The 16,066-nt window shown below is 45.0% G+C and overlaps 1 protein-coding gene across 3 annotated transcripts in view; it reads left to right on the top strand.

Annotated features, from left to right (window-relative positions):
* The window catches only part of Syne2 (spectrin repeat containing nuclear envelope protein 2), a 296,837-nt gene that overhangs the window by 202,684 nt on the left and 78,087 nt on the right, over positions 1 to 16,066 (top strand). For all 3 annotated transcript variants that reach the window (XM_087911749.1, XM_087911748.1, XM_087911747.1), the window contains exons 67-77: positions 2,132 to 2,314; positions 2,905 to 3,033; positions 3,782 to 3,903; positions 4,764 to 4,905; positions 7,351 to 7,482; positions 9,048 to 9,200; positions 9,297 to 9,506; positions 10,916 to 11,017; positions 12,848 to 12,967; positions 13,115 to 13,315; positions 14,935 to 15,108. In XM_087911749.1, coding sequence (XP_087767875.1) covers positions 2,132 to 2,314; positions 2,905 to 3,033; positions 3,782 to 3,903; positions 4,764 to 4,905; positions 7,351 to 7,482; positions 9,048 to 9,200; positions 9,297 to 9,506; positions 10,916 to 11,017; positions 12,848 to 12,967; positions 13,115 to 13,315; positions 14,935 to 15,108 — 1,668 coding nt within the window. The remainder of the gene's footprint in view (positions 1 to 2,131; positions 2,315 to 2,904; positions 3,034 to 3,781; positions 3,904 to 4,763; positions 4,906 to 7,350; positions 7,483 to 9,047; positions 9,201 to 9,296; positions 9,507 to 10,915; positions 11,018 to 12,847; positions 12,968 to 13,114; positions 13,316 to 14,934; positions 15,109 to 16,066) is intronic.

Below are 16,066 nucleotides of genomic sequence, written 5' to 3'. Positions count from 1 at the left end.
ATTTAAAAATGCCTCTAAAATAAAACAAATAAAAAGAAAAACGAAGGTCTCACCATGTAGTCCAGGCTGACCTGGGGCTGTTTTGCAGAGCAGGCTAACCTGGGACTCACAGAGATCTGTCTGCCTCTGTCTCCCAAGTCCTGATTCAGAAAAATAAATATAAAAATGAAGGAAGAAAAGTGGGTGGGGTAGATAAAAATAGAAAAATAATTTTATTATTTTTATTGTTTTTATTGCACTATACATTTTTCTCAGCTCCCTTCCTCCCCTCTCCCCTTCTAACCTATTCCATGACTCCCATGCTCCGAATTTACTCAGAAGATCTTGTCTTAGAAAAAAAAAATTTAAAGAAAGAAAATATTTGCTGGCCTGGTAGTTCATGCCTTTGATACCACTATTTGGAGGCAAAGACAGGTGGATCTCTAAGCCCAAGGCCAACCTGGTCTACAAAGTGAGATCCAGGTCAACCAAGACTACTCAGTGTAACACTATATCAAAAATAGGAAAGAAAGAAAAGATTGTGCCTCAGAAAATTCGGGCTGGAGAGGTGGTTCCGCAGTTAAGAGCACCAGCTGTTATCCCAGGGAACCTGGGTTTGATTCCCAGCACCCACATGGTGGCTCACAACCATCTGTAACTCCAGTCCCAAGGGATTGGATTCCCCCTTCTGACCTGGGAGGGTGCTGCATACACATAGTACACAGAACCAATGCAGGCAAAACACCCATACACATAAAAAATAATAATAATAAAATTTAAAAGAAATCTTTAAGGTGGTAACAGAATTACGACAGTGTTAATTAGTAAACGGAAGATCCGGAAACAGCTTTAAGTAAAGCAGAACAGCCGGAGGCTAAGCGAGCCACGGAATATCAGCTTACAGCATTAAAATGGTTGCTGGGAAGCATCAGCCGTAAACACATAAAATATTTGCCTAAAGCCACTGCGTGGGTAAACAAGCCAACGTACAGTTGTGGTTGCCTTTGTGAACGGCCACTCTAAAAGCTTGGCGTACATACTGTTGAGGCTCTGAAAACCCATAGGGATGCCATAGTAGTTTTCTGGGATAGAGGGCTCACAAGATACATTATTGGAAAATCTGTTTGGAGGTAGAGTGTTTCTTTAACGGAACTTGGTCTTAGTCCCAGGCTGGGTTTTATGCCAATGGCCTTGGTGCTAGGATGTGGGGTGTACACAAGGCTGCTGACCCAGTGCCCAGCCAGTTGGCATGGTTGCGTAGACACCTGAGCTTCGAGAGAGTGTAGAGTCTGTTGAGGAATGCAAAGAGCCTGACTCTTTTGGAAATGCACTTTTTGTAGCCAGTTTCTTTTTAGACTCGTGTACATCAGTTGGCTGTATCAGTCACTACGCATTTTAAGTTCCAAATTGCTTCTGTGTTCCTTTGATCTTTTGGAGCTTCGATTGGCTTGAGAACGAGGAAGAAATGAGCAAGGGGAAGAACCTTCATATAAGTGTGTGGGATTCTTCCTTGACTTCTCTGTTTGACACTTGGGCTACAACAGAAAAGATTAGAAAGATGGGGAAAAACATTCAGGGTTTTCCTCTTAATCTCGTGCTTGTATATTCCACATGATTTTAAGTCGTTAAGCCCAGAGCACATGGATTAAGGCAAAAATACACGGAGTTAATTGGCTGACTCCTCACAATAAATCTAGAAAGTAAATGCTGCCGTTTTCTCCATTCTAAAGATTACCTAAGGGTACACAGGTAGGGATCCTGGATGAACATGGCTACTGTGTGGCCAGACTATTTAGCATCCATATTGTTAGTCAGCAGGAAGCACTGGGCATCATAATCCGTTTTCAGGGGTGATTACAAGGTTGCTTAGGGCAACATCTTCCATCAGGGTTGATTTAGTCACACCCCTGCTTTTCAGCACAGAATCGTGTTAAAATTTGTGTTTTTTCCAAGGTTCCTTCCATCTAGTTTCTAGTACTTCAAGAAAGCAAATCTCACTCATTTTGGAGACTAATACTTGTTGGAGACTGACGCTATGGGTTGGCCGTGTAGCTCAGCAGTAGGCATGCTATGTATGCACAGGGCCCCCGGTTCAATCCCTACCCCACCCCCTGAAACCCGCTGTGGATAATTCGGTGATGTTCTCTCTTAGGCAATGCTGACGGAGATTGAGCACAAGGTGGCTTCTCTGTTAGATACCTGCAAAGACCAGGGCCTGGGTGACTGCGGAGCCACTCAGCAAGAGGCCGAAGCCCTTTCCTGGAAACTCAAGACTGTGAAATGCAACTTGGAAAAGGTCCAGATGATGCTTCAGGAGAAGCACAGCGAGGACCAGGTAGGCATGGAGCTGCATGGACATCCTAGAGCCTGCCGCCAGTACTCTGGGTGGAGGTGGCAGTGCAGAGACACCATCCACATCAAAGAGTCACAGGGCGTTTTAAAAGGAGCGAGAGGAGAGGACGCACAGGCTTCTGGGATCGCATTTTCATTCCACTGTGCAGGTTTCCAGGCCTAGGTGCCTGTTGGTGGCTGCAGGTTGACTTGAGCGGATCCAGCGAGGCTGAGGATTCTATTCATTTTGAGTTTTGATATAGAAAAAATTTTCACAGGGAAGAGCATATTTATAAACATAATACTGCCCCCTTTAGGTTCTTTGGGTTTTTTTTGTTCATTTTGCTTTGTTCCTTAAAAAAGATAAATTTCCTGACTTTTGTAAATTCATTAGGCAAATTTAGATTGAGTCCGTAAGACAATCATCTCACTAAATGTAGTTGCTATGAAATAGGCGCATTAAATTGTAGCAAATAACAGTGCTGCTATTTACTCTGCCCTGTGGCTCCGTTGGTAGCTCAGATCACTGCGTCTCTTAAAATCAGTCTGCCATCATGGAACACATATATGTTGGTTTGTGTGTTGGTTTTCCAGCATCCCACCACTGTGAAGCAGCCGTCAGAGTCCCACACCGTCTTCCAGCCAGTCAGCTTTCCTGAGCTTGAATCCATCATAACTGAAAGGCCACAGTTCAGCAAACAGAAGGACATTCCCCAGACACAGGTAACTCCTGTTCTCTCAGTTGGAAGGATGGGAACTAAACTATCTAGTTGGTGTTTCTCTTTGGACTAAAGCCGGAGCTACCATTGGAGGGCTGCGTTATGAAGTATGGATGCTGGGCCTGCACAGTAAGCTCTCTCTCTCTCTCTCTCTCTCTCTCTCTCTCTCTCTCTCTCTCTCCAGGGTTTTTCTGTGTACCTTTGAAACCTGTCCTGGCACTAGCTCTGTAGACCAGGCTGGCCTCGAACTCACAAAGATCCACCTGCCTCTGCCTCCCGAGTGCTGGGATTAAAGGCGTGTGCCATCACTGCCTGGCAGGTTGCATCTTAAACCAAGTTACCACCGTCAGGGAAGCTTAGCTCTGTATTTTACTGCTCTGTTTTGGTTATTGTCTCAAAGCATGTTCACTGGTAATTTTTTTTCATGTGCATCCAATATAGTTTAAATAACATTTGGCTGTCATGTGATTATTTTATGGTTTTGCTTACTCGTTGTCTCTTTGGGTTTATTGTTTTGCAATGCTGGGGATGGAACCCAGGACCTAGCACATGTGAAGCAAAAACTCCCTCAGGGAGCCACAGCCACAGCTTCTGAGTGTGGGGAACATAGATGGTAACAAGAATAAGCAAACAAGAAAGAAAAGTGGTAATGCCTTGAGGTGGTATAAACTAGATGATTTCAGCAGAAGACATTGAGGGTGCTAATTGAAAAACTAGATCAGTTAAGCCATTTGAATTGTGTCCACTTACAGGTTTTGGCGTTAAAATCATTGGAACAGAAAGATTTAATTAAGTTCACAGAATTCAATGCCAAGAAAACATGGCTGCAGTATTGCCAACAGGATAAAGATGCAAATCAGAAATCAGCTCCGAGGTAAAGCATTTTTTAAATTCTCTAATTATTTTAATGTGTGTGGGTGTTTGGCCTGCCTGTATGTCTGTGCACCATTGCCTGTCTGGTGCCTGGAAAGGCCAGAAGAGAGTGTTCGATCCCCTGGAACTAGAGTTACATACAATTGTGAGCCAACATAGGTGCTGAGGATTGAACCTGTGTCCTCTGGAAGAGCAGCCAGTGCTCCTAACCCTTGAACCATCTCTCCAGCCTGAGACAAAGCATTTTTAAGTAGGATGGACATCTTTAGATGTATTTTTGCATTTTTTCTCTCTTTTCTTTAGGAGGTAGGGTTTGGTGTAACCCAGTCTGGTCTCAAACTTGCGCTATGGCTTTCTAATCCTTCCCCACCCCGAATACTGAGATTACAGGTGTGCACTACCACGCCTGGTTTGTGTGATACTGGTGCTCAAACCCAGGGCACCGTGCCTACAAGAGTCACTCTACCCGCTGAGTGACAGCCCCCGCCCCAGAAAAAGGCAATTTAGGTTCGTTTACTCTACATGCTAGAGTTTTTTGCCTTTGCGTATGTATATGTGCCGCTTGTATGCCTGGTGCCCATAGAAGTCAGCAGAGGACCTCAGATCCCCAGAAACTGAACTTAGGGATGGTTGTGAGCTACCCTGGGAACTGAACCTGGGTCCTCTGCAAGAGCAGCAAGTTGGTTAAGTTGCTCTTAACCAACTCTCCAGCCACTTTTGGATAGTTAGTATTGGGAGAACTGTTTATTTTAAAATTCAGCATGAAACATTGTGTAAATGTAATCTGAGATTTATGTGTGTGTATGTGTGTGTGTGTGTGTCAATTCTTTTCACACTTTTTTTTTTTCTCCTCTTCACAAGCGGCGAGGTTCCTGATCCTGGAAATGCAGCTCCAGGTTCAGCCTTGTCACCCCAGGGCCAAAGAGGTGACAAGTGGCTATACCTTCACCATGAACTAACTTCAAGACCAAATCCCCCAGAACCTCAGCTCGTGGAGCCTCAGGTCTGTGTGCTTCTCTCTCTTGGGAACCCAGTGAGGGCTCATCTAGAAACCTGTGTTCTCTGCACGATGTGCCCGTTTGCTTTCAGAAAGCAGAGGAACGCTGTGGCTTCTTCCCCGACCCAGCCCTCCCTTTCTGTTCCTGTAGCAGCTGCTCCCTGGTCATGGAGCTCACTATGCTTCTTGTTTGCTTCTCTGCCTACACATTCATTTGCATGTTGCTAGAACAGAACAGTTAAGAAAGGGCAGATGATGGACTCACAGTGTCAGAAGGTCATCATAAGGGGGACGGCACAGCCGCTGGGGCAGCTCCCTCCACAGTGTCCGGTTCACACGGCTTGTTCACATCTTGGTGGATCAGGAAGACAGCAGGGACCAAAGTAGGGCCATGCTGTTACTCTCAAAGCCCACCCCCAGTGGCCCATATCCACCCAAAAGACCTCAAAAGGTCACCTTCCACAGCAGTGCCAGCAGCCTACAAGGGACACTCCAAATTTAAGCTGTAATGCTCTGTGTTCACCATTAGAAGGTCAGAGAAGAAAATCCGTGTCGTCTTGGTTCACATTTGAGTGCCTAGCATAGCACTTATGGCAATCTGGTGTCTTAGTTACTGTTTGTTGAATGAATAGCGTGTACTAACTTTTATAAGACACCTATAGAATGGTGTGTACATGCCATTCATGCATCAGAAGATTCTGTAGAACCTATAACATGCCAGCCTGTGCCAATGGCATGTTTTGTTTATGTTGAGTTCTCTCCAGACCGGGAACAAATGAGAGTGGCTTGGCTTGGTTGCTCCCAGCCACCAGGTTGTGTTTTGTTTTGTTTTTATAATTTATATGACTTTATTTCATGTGCATTGGCGTGAAGGTGTCAGATCCCCTAGAACTGGAGTTACAGACAGTTGTGAGCTGCCATGTTGGGTGCTGGGAATTGAACCCGTATCCTCTGGAAGAGCAGTCAATGCAGTTAACCACTGAGCCATCTTCTCTCCAGTCCTCAGCTACCAGGTTTTATCTAGTCGGCTGTGCACTTACTTGGCCTGGGCAAAAGGCCCCAGTGAGTTCTAATTTCCAGTCTAATGGGAATGTATTTCATGCTCAGAACCTTATTTGACCATTCAGAGTTGAATTAGCCTCCTAGGCAGGGTTTTGTCTGGATTTCTCCTTATTAATCACACTTAAAACATATGTATGTAAGCGTCTTTTAAAGTCCTATCCGTTCTTTCCCCTGGAGAGTCTTCTACCACCACAGCCTGGTTTTTTGTTTTGTTTTATTTAGTTTCATTATGTTTTTAAGTTTGTTGGTGAGTTGAGACTTTCATGTATGCATGCAATGGATTCTGACCATATTTACTTTCCTTTCCCTGAACTTCTTGGATATACACCCTTTACTCCCTTCTTTTATGTCATCTACTTTTATAGCCCATGGATTGTAATTTGTGATGCCCATGTACTTATAGGTATAGGACCATCCAACAGAGCACGAAGTTTCATGGACTTCACCCCATCCACTCTGGCACGCCCATTGATGTTATAAAATATATTTTCAATTTGAGAAATTTGCTCAATACTCACTATTCCTTCTGAACATGCTTCAGTTCCAATGCTGACTTGCCCTTTCAATAACAAGTCAAATGTGGATCTATCCCTAGTTGTGACTGACTTTTAGGGGTTTTCTGGGGGGGTAGCAGGGGTTTGAGACGGGGTTTCTCTGTGTAGTCCTGGTTGTCCTGGTACTCACTCTGTAGACTAAGCTGACTTTGAACTCAGAGATCCACCTGCCTCTGCCTTCAGAATATTGGAACCAAAGGTGCTCACCACCTCCGCCCAGCTAATTGTGATTTATATCTCATTCTAAAAGTTGCCTACACAAGGAGCCAACTAGTAAATAAACTAGTACAATATAAATAGACTAGTTTAAAAACTGGCTAAGTAGCTGGGCAGTGGTGGCTCGCACCTTTAGTCCCAGTATTCCAGAGGTGGATCTCTGAGTTGAAGGCCAAACTGGCCTACAGATTGAGTTCCAAGACAACCAAAGCTACACAGAGAAACCCTGTCTTGAAATAATGTGGGGGGGAGGGACTGGCTAAGTTTGTGGTTTGAATAGCCTATTAAATTGAAAGATTAAATTGAGAATGCAGCTCAATGGTTGAGTACCTGCCTAGCATATAGAAAGAAGACCCTGGGTTCAGTCCCTAGAACTGCCAAAAACACTAAATAAACACATAACATCTATAAATTTCTAGCTTTATTAATTCCTCTAATTGTGCTTTCTCCCTCATGTTAGTAGCTAAATGGATCCTTGTTTTTTCCTATAGTGACAGGATACAGAAGCTTGCTGAGGGGGTACCCGGGAGGCCTGCGCGCTGAGGCATTCTCATCGCGGTTACATTAGCTCCAGCGGTGGCTCAGGCTGTCACTAATTAGGTTTCTCTCTTCTGAACAGGTGGCCACAAGTACGAGCATGCTGCCCAGTGTGAGTGTGTATAACTTCAGATGCCCTACGGCCGACGAACTGCAGGCTTACACCACCCAGCTCGAAGATCTCCGCCTCGAAGCAAACCGCCTTCAGACGCAGGTAGAAATTACATTTACACTGTGAATTTTTCTCACGGCAATAACATTTTGCAGAAAGACAGACAGGATGTCATCATCACACATTGGCCATAATTTCCTTCACTGTGCCGTTAATAGAGTCATAACGGAATGAGTCTTGGGATCAGAAATGAAATTCTTCTTGCTCGCCAACTTGGGTGGTTTGCGTCGTGCTGGGGATTGAATCAAGGACTTCATGTGCTCTAGGCAAATGCTGTCTCACTGAACCCCATGCCCAGCCCTTTGCCAGCTCTGGTGAATTTTGCAGTGGCTACCTAAAGCAATAGGCAAAGACTTCTGAATGTGAGCCCAGGGCCAACAAGGGGTGTGTATAAGGGGGTGGTGATTGCTTTGTGAGGTCTCCAGAGTGCCTTGGGGTAGGAAGGATGGGGAAGGAGCAGGCAAGGTTTCCAACCTTGCGTGAGCTTGCTTTGACTGGTGTGCTGGGTGGTGCTTCAGCTAAGACAGCAAGGAAACGAACCACACATGAGGGTAATGGCAGCAGGCTGATTAAGTGGCCTAATGACTTAGGGGCCGTGGCTTACTCCCCAGGTGTCGTTAATCAGGAACTCAAGGCAAAGAAAAAGTTGGTTCCAATAACTTGTGCTAAAATGGGGCTCTGGCTCTCCAACTTACCAGCCTATGGCGGCTTAGCCCCAGGGGCCCCTTGGAAATATCCCCTTTTAAGTGGTCTCTTTTTCAGTCAGCCCATAGCTGACCCTCCTGAGACCCCCTTACCACCACCATCTCTATCTTTATGAGCCTTTGCCTTCTCTTCCTAACTAACCCCTCGGACTTCTCCCTTAAAAGTATCCTACTCCTCACGTGCTTAATTAACCGCTGTCCAGGAAAGTGAGGAAGAGCAGCAGGTAAGGTAATTGATGCCTGCTATGCCGGCACTCGGGAGACAGAAGCAAGAGGTTTGCGAGTTCGAGATCAGTCTGAGCTGATCACAACTTAAACATAGCAAGGCCCTGCTCAAAAATGTGGAGGCAGGGAGCGGTAGGAGGAAGTTTACATCTTCACCTGGATGCCCCTCGCCTAGTGGTTCATCTTTTAATTCCACTCAGTGCTCAGTTGTCTCATATTCTCAAGTTTGTTTTTCGCAGTGTTAAGGGAAAAAAATCTTCATTTTATTTATTTATTGTACAGTATAATTCACAAAGTAGGTGAATTAGTTCATCGGTTAATAAAACACTTAATTAATTGGTCATCTAGCAAGCATTAGTTGAAACAGTTTATCATAAGTTTTCCTGAACGTAAACCTAGAGAGATGAATCAGTGGTTGAGATTACTGCTCTTTCAGAGGACTGGTGTTTGGTTCTCAGCCACCATTATCAGGTGACTTACAGCCTCTTGTAACTGCTTCCATGGTCACCTGTACCCCCATGCATACACCCCCACCCACACACACACACATGCATAGAACTAATATCCAAGACTAAGTCCCCCTTAAAAGCGTAGTATACATTGCGTCCGCTAATGGAAATGTGGAAAGCACACGTTTAGGAAGGCAAGGAATCTTAACAATTATTTTTCGTGATTTAGGAAAGTATGACAGAAGAAACCTACATCGATTTGGATAAAAGATTGTTTGAACTCTTTCTGAGCCTCAGTCGGTGCCTGGGCAGTGTGGAGGAGCTGCTACGGAGACCTGAGCTGCTCAGGGAGGATGCGGCTGCCCAGCAGGCACTCTTTGAGGTATTGCACACCTAATGCATCTGTGTCTGTCTTTCTGCAGCGGCGGTACTTCAAGCCAGAGCTCACTGCCTGTCTTCCTTCCCCTCCATCTTGCAGAAACTGGCTCTGGAGCTGAAGAAGCTTTATTTAGCTCTGGGCGACAAGAAGGATGCTCTTCTGAAAGCAGTGACGTGGCACGGCAGGGACACCACACGGCTACCTGAATGTTTCGATGCTCTGAAAGTCAGCCTGGAGCGTGCCCAGGAAAAAGCTGCCTGGAGGAGCTCATCCCTGAAGGCTGGCCTTGACCACAGCTGCAGCTATCAGGTGTGACTCTGAGCCCATGGCTGACTCCGGGGAGCTTGGACCCTCAGTGGCCATCAGTTCTCATAGGCAGTGCTGAGGGAGATTGTGCCTTTGCTCTTGGTGGGAGACTACTTGAAATGAGGCCCCCTTCCAAAGGTGTGGGTGTCAAGATGATCTAGCATGATGGTGCTTTTCTTGTATTACATTTGCTACTTAGAGATTGTCATGGAGAGTGGTTTTATTTAACTTTCTAGGCCAGAAGGATCGGTTACTATTTTTGACAATTCCATGGAAGTCCAGGACTCCGATGGGTTGCTAAGGGAGGGTCTGGAGGCAGGCGAGCTGGGAAACCGCTACAGCGGCACAATGAAAAACAAATAAAACAAAACACCACTTAATGAAGGAATCTGGCCCATGAAAAGCAAACCTAAGGGCTAGGGGAGATGGCTTCATGGATTAGAGAGCTTGCTATAGCATAAGCAAGAGGACTAGGTTCAAATTCCCAACAGCCATGTAAAAGCCAGGTGTGGCCATACATGCCTGTAACCTCAGTACAGGAGGCAGATAGAGGTGGATCCTGGGAGCTGGGTGGCCAGCCTAGAAAGCAGTGAGCTTCTGATTCAGGGGGAGACCCTGTCTTGATGATGATGATGGTGATGATGATGATGAGGGGGAGACCCTGTCTTGATGATGATGATGATGACGATGATGGCGAGGTGAAGAATGACAGAAGAAAATGCCTTCTTGTGGCCTCTGCATGCACATATACCACACACACACATACAGAACCCAACAAAACCAACCAACCAACTCTGAATCCAGGAAGCTTCTCGAATCCAAGTAAAACAGACATGGGGGTGGAGAACATGCCAGCACCCGGTGTTGAATGCAATCAGCCAAACTCAGAACAAATGGATCGTGTTTTCTTACATATATGAATCCAAGAAACAAAAAAGGAGTAGGGGAGCCAGCCAACTGAAAGAGATGCTGTCCTGGCTTACATTCTGCTTCTGTGATAAACACTACAGACTCTCTTGTGATACAAAGACCTCGATGGTATCCCAATTGAACACCAAAAAGAAAAATTATAAACAATTACAGAATTCTGCACCCCATCTGGATCATTAATCATTTGAAGGAATTAGTTGATCCTGGGGCGGGAGGAAACTGTACTGTTTTTAGTAAGAGGGGGTGTTATCAACATTGGGACTACTGATGAAATGACTTGATGTCTGCTATTCCCTTCCGGAGGGAAGGGAAGTTAGGTCTAGCTGAGTGAGATCCAGGGGCAGGCTGAGCTCAAAGATGGAATATGTGGGTGACTCTTTCTATTCATGTTGAAATTTTTCAGAAGATTTCAATTTAATAAAAAGGGAAGGGAGGTCTAAATGAGATTTCTCTGTTTCCTTGTGTACCTTTTTCATATACAGAATGAAATAAAACGATTATACAATCAACTCATTAAGAAGAAAATGGCTTTACAGCAGTCTTTGAACACGATCAGTGGACAGAGTATTGGCGAACAGCTTCAGGTAACCAATCAGAACAGTTCAAATGAAGCTGACCTCAGACCAGGGAGTCTTGGGCATCAGCTGCTTGTTCGAAGCATACCCCTTGGCAACTGATGGTGAAGGTTAAGTGGTCATTCAGATAAGAACAATTAATCTTCACCTTCGAATGCAAGGCTCATGTAGTACTTCATGAAGCACAATATTTTAAAGTAATAGTTCATTTTTCCCTGTCAATGGGGAAAAGTTAAGAGTGTCCACAGTTGTCAAAGGTGTTGGTAAAGAAGCCCTTTCCTCGTCCACTGGAATCCTGACTAATCTGGCTTTGAGGGGCCAGTTGACTTATGTGAGGGTTGTAAGGATAAGTGCTCCTTCATTCAGCAACAGCTTCCCTTCATTTATTGAGCTAATATTGAGAACCCACTGTGTTCCATTGCTTCTCTAAGATCTGAATTTGTGTCCTCCCTGAACAGGTAAAATAGGAGGCTTGGGATGTGACTCAATTGGTAGAACATCAATGATGATGATTTTGAGACAGGGTCTCACTATGTGGCCCTGGCTGGTCTGGAACATACTGTTTAGACCAGGCTAGCCTTGATTTCCTAGAGTTCCATCTGTTCAAGCCTCCCAAATGCTGGATTTAAAGGTGTGCACTACCACCCCGGCCCAAGCTAGTGTTTTGGAAGGTCATTGTATAGTGGTTTGGCTATCTTGCATAAAGCCCAGGAGTTGATCCCCAGTACTAAATAAACCAAACGTGATGATTACCTGTAATTCCATCCCTGGGGAGGTGGAGGCAAGAGGACCAGAAGTTCAAGGTCATCCTCAGCTATATAGGGAGTTTAAAGCCAGCCTGGGCTTCCCGAGACCAGACCGAAAGACAGACAGACAGACTGAAAGAATACTTGTGTAAAGATAGATCTAGCAGAACTGTTTGAGGATGACCCTGGCTGCAGTGCTTCCTATAAAAGCTGTGCACCTCCTGAAGCCCATTGGATTAAACAGTTGCCTATGACTAAAGCAGCGAGCACCCTTAGGATGGAGTGGCATACCATGTCCCTGCTGAGAAGGACCCGGAGAGCTGGGGGTATAGCTTGTGGTAGAGCACTTGCCAAGCATGTAACGGGCTCTTGGGTTTAATCTCCAGCGACATGGAAAGGGATGATTGGATGTTGTTCTGTTCTTTTTTTTTTTTTTTTTTAGTTTTCATTTTGAATTTTTGGGGATGGTCTCACTCTTCTACCTGGCTGGTCTTATATTCAGCAAACTCCCCTTCCTTAGTCTCCTGAGTATGGATCACCATAACCTTGCTAATATTAACTATAATGATGATGGTGGTGGTGGTGGTGATGATGATGATGATTTTGAGACAGGGTCTCCCTATGTGGCCCTGGCTGGTCTGGAACTTACTGTTTAGACCTGGCTATCCTTGACTTCCTAGAGTCCCATCTGTCTAAGCCTCCCAAATGTTGGGTGTAAAGGTGTGCACTACCACCCCTGGCCCAAGCTTGTTTTCTGGAAGGTAACTGTGTAGTGGTTTGAAGAGGTGTTGAAGAGCTGATGAGTGTTCAGAACACTGAGGTGCAGAGACCATGAATCCCGCAGTATGCACATGTGCCTCATTTGGTATGTACGTAGAATGTGTTGGGAACAAATTCAACTCTGGCACTTCTAGGGGAACTGACAAGAAGAGCTGCATGTTGGTGAAATGGGGTGTCAGGACAGGCCTTTCATTTCCCCCCTTGGTTTGTCTCTGTGCTCCCAAGACACTTCCGTGTGTGATTCTGTTTTGATGGCTCCTTGGGCTTCCTGATTTAATAGTGGTATTTCTCTCCTGTCTGATTTCTCACTTAGAAGGCAGATGTGCACACAACCGAGCTGCAGAACTCGGAGAGGCAAGTCGCCAAGCTAAGGAACGAAGGGGAAAGGCTCGGCTTCCCTCATGTTTTACTTCAGGATGTTTACAAGTTAGAGGTGTGTATGGGCAGAAGCATTCATTCAGCACCGTGGGCATAAGGGACAAGGCTTGGGTCTTCCACCAAGAGTTTCAATGTGTTCTTTGCCTGATTTAAGTTCTTGGCTGGTTGACATGCTTGTATACATTTGCTTTCTCTGTTTCAGGATGTTCTTGACAGTATGTGGGGAATCCTGAGAGCCAAATACCTGGAACTCAGTAGTCCATTCCTCTCCAAGAGCCAGCAGGATGCCTTGCTGCAAGGCATGGTGGAGCTAGTCAGTATTGGAAAAGAAAAGCTTGCAAGTAGCCCCTTGCAACACGCCAAGAGTAAAGTTGCTTTGCAGGCTCAATTACAAGATCACAAGGTAAGAACCTCTTTGGTGACCTTAACCTCCAGTTGTTCTCGAGTGTGCAGAGGAAATAATTATCCATCATCCTCTTTGATGAAGCACATAGCATTCTGCTTACAAGCTCCTTCAGAAGCTTCTCACCTACGTGGAGCTTTTCATTGATTGAGAAGGCAAACATTTTATCAACGAGTCCTTAAACAAATCTACAATTAAAAGTATATTCATCCTCTGAGGGTATCTAATAGGAGACACGGACTTAGGGAGGTTAGGAAAGACTGGAATCAAGAGGAAGGCTTATAATCTAATGCTTTAATTAGTCCTCTCATTTTCCATTCATTTCATTATACAAAATTCTCTTGATCGACCTAGTATGGTTGTGCAGACTTTTAATCCCAACACTCAGGAAGTAGAGGCAGGAAGACCTCTAAAAGTTCAAAGCCAGCCTGGCTTACATAGCAAATTCCAGGAGGACTACTTTGTAAGACCCTGTCTTAAAACACAGAGAGACAGACAGACAGAGAGCATAGTCACCCTCACAGTGGGGTTCACCTTTTGACACTGTGATCACATTGGCATCAGCAAAGTTCATACTCAAGAACCAGACAATAGAATCAGCCCTCTCCCCCTTAAATCATGTGTTTTAAATGAGTTTAGGATTTTGTGTTGTGCTGTGTTTGTGGCTATGTCCTGCCTCGTGTGGCCCGTGGATTGCAGGTGGGACATGCCAGTGTGCGCTGGCCCCTTTGTCTGATACTTTTATAAGCTTTCTATGTATGTGTCCACTTCTAGGGGTAAAAGAAGGGATTCTTATAATTAAGGGGCCCCTTCAAACGACTAAAGGAAGCAGCTGGGTAAATGGAGACACCGGGTGAAGAATAGCCTTGTGAAAGAAGCCCAATCAGCCCCGTAGCAAACCCCCCTCACATGGCCATTGTGTAGAGTCTCAGTGGGCACTCAAATTGCTCAGACTCACACACTGAACATCATTTGAAGACCATTTGTCTCCTGAGTTATTAACCACCTTCTAACATTCTAAAACTTAAAATAATTAAATCAGAAAGATCATAGCAGAAAAGGAAATTGACTTAACACTAATGGTCGCTGCTTAAAATAGACCATTTGGTGGCAGTTTTACTTAAGGATAGTGTGTCTTTATAATTCGTTAAGATTCCATCTGTTCTTTAGGGTCTCGGAGATTGGCCCACTTTAGTTCCTTTCATGTGCCTATATGTTTGACTCTATGTATGACTGTGTATATATGTTCACTATACATATGATTCTTTCTATGACCTCCTGAGGTTGGGGATTAAAAAAAAATTAAGCCAAGCTTAGTGGCACAGGCCATAACACCATCTGCTTTGGGAAACTGAGGCAGGAGAAGCACAAATCCAAGGCCTATCTTAACAGTTTAGTGAGACCTCCCTGAAAATAAACAGTAAAAGAGGATTGGGGGTACCCAGTCCTATCTCAGTCATAGAGCCCTTGGCTAGTGTGAGTGAGGCCTTGTGGTTACCCACCCCCAAGTACAGGAGGGAGGCTGGTCAAAGGAACTGGGGTAAAAAAATTAAAGGAACTTGGCTTTTGTAATTTTCCCAATTTGACAATAAATATTAGAAACCTTTCCCATATTTCAGGGATTTTTCCAGAAGCTCGTTGCTAACATGTTGTTGATTCAAACCTATTCGGCAAAAATGTCTCCACCATCCTTGCAAAAGGGTGAGAGATTTGGGGAGGAACAAGAGGCCGAAGTGAGAGCTCTGGAGGAAGAGGCCTGCCTGCGAGGCTCCCAGCTTCAGAGTGTGCTGCAGGTATGTCACATGACCTCTGAGCTGGGCTTCCTGGGTTCCACCCACTGCAGGCATGGGGGCATCCGAGCTGTAGCTGGTGGAGGTGCAACAGAAAGGAAGGCGGAGCTGGGTCTCACTGTGACTCCTCCCACTTTGTGCAAGGTCTGCTGGGACTTGTCACACTGAGAATGGGTAGCATTGTAGGCTTGTGACAGCCATGTATGGGATGAAACAGCCCATGGTTCACAGCCTAAGCTCCTTTAAGAGCTATTGGGCATGCATGTCCTGTTGGGAAAATGCATCCATGCTAATTCAGCCTCAGTTCAAACAAAAATCAACCACATATGTATAGCGTCCTCTTCAGCTTGAAGCTTTCCCCTTAACATCACTTACAGCAGATGTTAGCCCATAAAGGAAAATTTAAAAGGAAACACCCAACTTTATCATGTTATAAATACAGTATTATTTCCTGGTGACAGTATTTATTGTCTAGTTATGTTGTCCAATTGATTTTAAAGTAATGGTGGTTTTAAAAGGTTTCCTGGACCGAGTAAGTGCTCTATAAGACAAATGGCTGCTCTTTGAATAGAAAGGAGAATTACTAAGGTTATTTTTCTAAGACACGATGCTTAATGTCAATAACTCAGTTCTTTAGTGCTTAAAAATCCTGGCCAGTGGACTACCGTGGAAATATGGGGCGGTAGGATGATGTGTTCTGAGCACCACTGAGTTAGGACAAGGCAGCACTAAGGGTAAAGAGATAGTTGTGGGGGTGGGGGAGGCAAGGGCCCTCCCCCTACAGCTACGGCCCATGAGCTCAGGGAGGTGTCAGGTAACTCAGTAGAACGATGTTCACTAGATTTGGGGACTGCATCAGAGAGGCAAGAACAACCTGATGGAGGCTTCCTCTGTTTGTTTTGTTTTGTTTTGCTTTGCTTTAAAAAAAGCATTTTAAAATTAGCTCTTTGCCTCTCCCAGG

Source organism: Myodes glareolus, chromosome 11 (genome assembly GCF_982192425.1).
Source record: "Myodes glareolus chromosome 11, mMyoGla1.1, whole genome shotgun sequence".
Lineage (NCBI taxonomy): Eukaryota > Metazoa > Chordata > Mammalia > Rodentia > Cricetidae > Myodes > Myodes glareolus.
Note: the sequence above shows the minus strand (reverse complement) of the source record. Positions and strands in the feature narration are given on the sequence as shown.